Source organism: Pteronotus mesoamericanus, unplaced genomic scaffold (assembly GCF_021234165.1).
Source record: "Pteronotus mesoamericanus isolate MK-2021 breed Mesoamerican mustached bat unplaced genomic scaffold, CSHL_Meso_final scaffold_174, whole genome shotgun sequence".
Lineage (NCBI taxonomy): Eukaryota > Metazoa > Chordata > Mammalia > Chiroptera > Mormoopidae > Pteronotus > Pteronotus mesoamericanus.
The window spans coordinates 17,981,421-17,987,420 of NW_026555309.1; the positions used below are offsets into that span (position 1 = coordinate 17,981,421).

General features: G+C 44.4%; 1 protein-coding gene across 1 annotated transcript in view; it reads right to left on the reverse strand.

Annotated features, from left to right (window-relative positions):
* Positions 1–5,655, reverse strand: part of NIPAL2 (NIPA like domain containing 2) — a 71,072-nt gene extending 65,417 nt beyond the window's left edge. Inside the window, exon 1 of the mRNA XM_054590309.1 lies at positions 5,471–5,655. Coding sequence (XP_054446284.1) covers positions 5,471–5,605 — 135 coding nt within the window. The 5' untranslated portion in view covers positions 5,606–5,655. The remainder of the gene's footprint in view (positions 1–5,470) is intronic.
* Between the last annotated feature and the right edge of the window lie 345 nt (positions 5,656–6,000).

The window sequence follows — 6,000 nt, forward strand, 5'->3', positions numbered from 1 at the left end:
TTTTAATCTACTGGCTCTCCATTCATTTTCTCCCTTTGTTTTTCTTGTTAAAATGATTTATGAAGAAATTGAGCCATGTAAACCCATAAGCTGGCAAAGGTGCCCACAGCCTGATTTTAGTTGATTGCATCATAAAGAGGTTATCAAATGGATTTAAATGTGAACACCTGGTCTGCCAAAGTCACAAGAGCATTAAGACTCTGTTCCTCTAATAAGGACCTCAGAATTATTATTATTACAAAGACTTTGATACCATTGCTTTAAGGCAATCTGTTTCTTCCTTCCCTCTTCTTGCTGCCTTATTCATATGAGTATATCCCACAGATTATCTGGTAAAGGGCAACTGTCATGTTGGATAAACAAGGAAGGCAAAAGAAAAGAAAATCAATATGCATAAAGAAAACAAAATAGGGATGTTTTTTGGGAAGGAAATGAAGAGGTTCAGCAAACCTCTATCTGATTATTTGTAAGTTTGGCACTTTTCTTTCTTTAGGAAGCAGTCTGATGCAGCTACCTACAGAAAAAGAGATAGATGGCAGTAAAGCAAAATCAATAAAAGGGCAATATGAAACTCAATACGATTTTTCTTTAGAACAGTGAGACAAGCCATATTCATTTCACATTTACTCTTACCACCACATTCTTTTCAAGCCTTAGTTTCTAAGCAATGGCCTGCAGGCATGAAATAAAAATAGATTTGCAGTTAAACCTACTTGTTGTAAGAACTTGGGGCAAGTTATTTAACACAAGTTTCCTTACAGGAACAGTGAGGATAATATATACCTTACGAGGTTGTTGGGGGCTCCAATGAGATAATAGCTATAAAGTGTCATACAGTAAATGTATAACAAATGTCAGTCTCTTTGCTTTGCCTCTTCCTTGCCAAGCTGTATCAATTTTCCTTTAAATATGTTGACTTTAAAAATTCAAGCCATCGAAAGTCAAAAGTTCAAATAAAGGACATCAAAAATTCCAAATTTTCATTTCACCTTATGCAGAATAAACCTTTTGACAATGTCATTGTGAACTTACATACTTAGCAATATGCTGTGCATATATTTAAAGAACCAGCAGCAAAACTCCTCCTTTCCTCTAAAATCTTTCTGGTTTGGAATTTATTCAACCAGATAGCATGAGGGAGCCTGCAGCTCTATTCCAACCCTAATTTTACAGGTGAAGAACCTGAAGGTCCGAGCGACTTGCCTGAGTACACTCAGCTAGTTAACAGCAAAGAACAGACAACAGCCTCTAACACTGGTTGCAAATTGCCCACAGGGGCCAGTAGGTAGAAGAGATGAGAGTAAAGAGAGGGGCTGAAGTGGGAGCCCAGCTGTACGCCAGCTCCCAGTCACCACGTGGGAAAGGAGGCCGAGTGTTGCTAGGCCTTCTAGTATTTAAAGAGATCATGGAAACTTGAAACTTCATATGTAATCCACTCATTTTTAAAGGTTGGCAATGCATTAAACATTTTCTAAACCTCTCTGTAAGTCTAACAAGACATCTATGGACTGGATTTGGTCCACAGCTGGCCAATTTGAGGACTCTGAAGCCTGCTAACCCTAATTTAAATTTCGTTCATTTAATTTGCTTTCTTAAACTCCCTGCTCAAAAAACCTTCCAGGGTTGTCCACTGTCTAGAAGATAAAATCCAAACTCCTTAACCAGTCTTTCAAGGCAATCCATGACTATATCGAAGACGCCAAACTATATTTCTACCTTACAATCAGTCTCTGTCTTCCACGGCAACCAGAATGGCTACTGACTGCTATTCTAGATACAAAAATGGCCAGGCCACGTGGGGTACTCCTTGGTCCCCAGATTTTTCCTTTTCTTGGAACGCTGACCGTCTGTATACTCCAACAGTGCAATTCTGTCTATATTTAAGTGTCTGGCTCAAATCCCACCTCTCTACAACACATCCCTTTTGGTCCCTGTTAAAACTCACCTTGCTCTGAATTTCCACAGGACTTTATTACTCACATGACACCTACCACATACTTGTTACGGAGTCACCTGTATAGCTCACTTTCCCAAGCACCTCGTCACATTCCTGGAAAGACGGGTTTGGGTCTGAAGACTACAGGGGTCCTCCTTTTATCCACAAGTCTGCTTTTTGTGGTTTCAGTTACCTGCCCTTCACTGTGGTTGGAAAATATTCCAGAAATAAATAACGTGGAAGTTTTAAATTTCACACAGTTCTGAGTCGCCCAAAGATACCGCAGGCCTTTCCAGTCCATTCCACCTGGGACATGAACCATCCGTCTGTCCCACGTATCCACGCTGCACACACTCCCGGCCTGGCGGTCACCTTGTATCATCTGGGCTCTTGGCGGGGCTGCTGCAGTATCGCACCACTTGTGTTCATGACACCTTTCTTTTACCTAACAAGGGCCCCAAAGGGCAAGAGTAATGATGCCGACAATTTGGATATGCGACAGAGAAGCCATGAAATGCTTCCCCTAAATGGGAAGGTGAAAGTTCTTGACTCAAGGAAAGCCAAAAAACTTGTAGGCTGAGGTTGCTAAGATCAATAGTAAGAATAAATCTTCTAGTCATGATATTGTGAAGAAAGAAAAAGAAACTGGTGCTATTTCACTGTTGCACCTCAAACTGCAAAAGTTACGGCCACAATGTATTTAAGTGCATAGTTAAGACAGAAAAGGCATTAAATTTGTGGGTGGAAGAGACGATCAGAAATTGTGTTCCAATCAACAACAACATGTTGCACCTGAAAGCTCTGAGCCTCTACAAAGACTCAAGGGATCCCCTGAAATGTGTGACCACAAGCCATTTATTTCCAGAGAGTTACAATATTTTGAGAAAATGACCACAATTACATAATTTTTAATACAGTATATTGATACAAGTGTTCTATTTTATTATGTTGTTGTTAATCTCTTACTGTGTCTAATTTATAAATTAAACTTTTATCATAAGCATGTACGTAGAGGCAAAAATGTAGTATATATAGGGTTCAGTACTCTCTGTGGTTTGAGGCACCCACTGGAGGTCTTGGAACATAACCCCAGAGAATAAAGGGAAACTACTGCAGTTGAATATCCTCACAGTGCTTTGTACAAAGCAGGAAACTCATTAACCATCTTAGAAACATCCTTTTACACTGAAAACTTGTGGCTCAAACATATACAAAATATTTTTGTAGAATTCTATGGAATCTGTACTTTTAAAAGCAGACTCCTGAGTGACCTCAGAACGGACAAAGGCCTCAGTTCCCTGGCTCCCTAAAACATTTTCCTCACTGCTACTTTTCCTCCTGCTACTTACTTTCTACTTATTTTGAGATTTCCTCCTCTGAAATACTCACATCTTTGTCTTAGGCAACATTGATTCTATGAGGCCACTGTTAAATATTCATCTCTTACATAAAAGTGTTTCAGGGGAGCTGCTCTTTTTCTACAAGTAAGGTTCATTTATTTGATCTGATGGTTATCAGTTGGAGAGACACAGAGAGCTGGACTATCAGTGCTCAGACACTGTCCAAATATTTAAGCAGCGATAAAACTGATTAAACCCTGGCTTCCCATCTACCAAGGATAATTTTGAGTATGAGAATCCTAAACTTCTATTTCACATTTTGTTTTTCTTCAGCCACCTCCATTTTCAGCCTTCTATGTTCAGTTAGTGTCAAAAAAGAAAAGAAAACTTAAAACTCCATTTTGTTTTTACTGGCCTGGTCAGCCCTACAGGCATGCAATAAACTGTTTGCTGAATGAATTTTTAAAAATCAATTTTTTACTTTTGATTAAAAACAAATGCAATTACTGAAAGGGTAAAATATGACAATCTTGTAAGTCAGTCTGAATGTGCACAATGATGGGAAAAGTTGATATGGCCTTACCTCAAACTAGCTATAACTTAAAAGTCAGCCTAGTAATTTCAATTAGCATATCTGGATACACCCATTTCTAATATACAACAGTTCTAACCCATATAAATATATTGTTAAAGACAAGTCAAGTTTTGCAAACAAGGTCCTCAAGTTTATGTCACGTGATAATCTGTATTCAGGTGTCAGAGAGCCAAGACAATTTTGAATTCCAGGAAACATTAAAGGAAAACTAATGACGCCAGAGGTTTCCACTGTGAAAACAATGGTTTCTCCTGTTTTGAATGATGCATGGGAGGTCGTATCTACTTAACACTCTACTTTCATTACCAAAAGAAAAAAATTCATTCTTTAATTTATATTAGGAGGGTTCCTGGTATAAGCACATTATAACATGCTCACAATATATACTAGTATTAGCATAATTTATATAACGCATATTCAAAGAACTTCCCAAAATAAGGAATTTTATCTGTAACTCTGGGTGGGTGGAAGGAAGGAGAAATGGAATAGGTTACAAGCAGTGATCAAGAGGCTCTGGGGCCCCACATTTTTCCTATTTTAGTATATTTTGTGGTAAGACTTAAAACAATACTCTCTAACGACACTCCACTCTGTTGAAGACTAAGGTGAACATTCTTACTTTATGTAAGTAGTCTTGTGTTAAAAGTTTTGAAACAAAATTTTAACATTTCAGGCAACATTCAAAACAGTTTTTATGCATAAAAGGATTCGAGGCATTTGTTCATTGGGTAAAAACCCCGCAACAAATACTTTATGATTACATTGTTGCAAAATAAAAAGACCTGTCAATTTGTTAAAGAACCAGAACAAAGTAACACCATAGGGGTAGCCCAGAATCCACCTTATCAAGATCACTTGTCCCCACCAGAGAGATAATAAAAGCGAGGGGAGGGGCCACCAGAGGTCTTTTTCTGATCCTCAGTCAAACCCAAAATAAAAGGGCAGCGCCAATCCGACAATCTCCTTTGATGTTGTTAAGTATATGTTTCCAGCGTAAACTGAAGTTATTTAGGCTGACAATGTTTTCCCAAAGGGTCGGTAAGAGTATCAGTGATCCTCTCACGGAAGTGGAAGCGCTGCACTGAGATAGTGGGCGTGGGCGCGCGCGCGCGCGCACACGCACACACACACACACACAGAGCATCTGCGCAGGGGTGACATCTGGTTGCCTTTAATGAGTTCCCTGCCTATGAGAAGGGGGTGTCACTGTTTTTAACTGTAAAATGATCCTGGGGGGAATATGGGTGGAGGAGATTCACCCCACTCTCCTAGAATCCTGGGCGGAAAGGACAGATTCGGGCTGGAGAGGCGGGATTGTTCCGGACCGAGAGGCCCAGGAGTGACCCCACAGAGGTCAGGGCCGCAGACCTGTGCGACCCACTCTCGGTGACGGATGCCCAGGAGGGGTAGCCGACGCGCGGGGGGACCCCGCTCTCCCAAAGGAGGGGCAATTAAGTCAACGTGTGCAGACATCAGGTCAGCTCGACCCACGTGGACCGCCCGGTGTCTGTGTGAGAGTTGGCGGGAGCACGGCCGAGGAGCAGGGGGCGCCGCGACCCCGCGCCTGCTCGCACCGGGCGGCGGGGCGGCTGCCCTTACCTGGTTCCTGCGGTACCACGCGCCCGACAAGGAGCCATTGCCGGCGCCCGGCGCCCCGTACGTGAAGTTCCGGGACAGCTCGTCCAGGGCGGCCGAGGCGCCGTCCCCAGGGCCTCCGGGCGCCAGCGCCGCCATTAGGTCTCGCTCCAGGCGCTCGGGCTCGGGCTCGGCTGCCTCCTGGCCCGGATGCTCCGCGAGGCTCCGGGGAGGAGGCGTGCCCCGCCGAGGCCGCGCCGGGGCCGCGCCGCAGCCACTTCCTGCTCGAAGCCGGGGCCGGACGGTGCTCCCGGGCCACCTGGCTCCCGCCCCCGCGCGGCCGCAGGTGCGCCGCCCGTGCCCCGCCCGGCGCCGCGCAGCCTCCCTCCTCCCGCCACGCCAGGTGCCCCCGGGGAGCCCGGCCGCTTGCAGCCTCGCTGGACGGCCCTGCCAGCTCGTCGTCCTCCCCGCCGCAGGGCCTCTGGCACAGCGTCCTCGCTGGCCACGCTGCCCCGGGCTCACCACCGCGCCGCGCTGCGCGGGTGTCCGCCTCT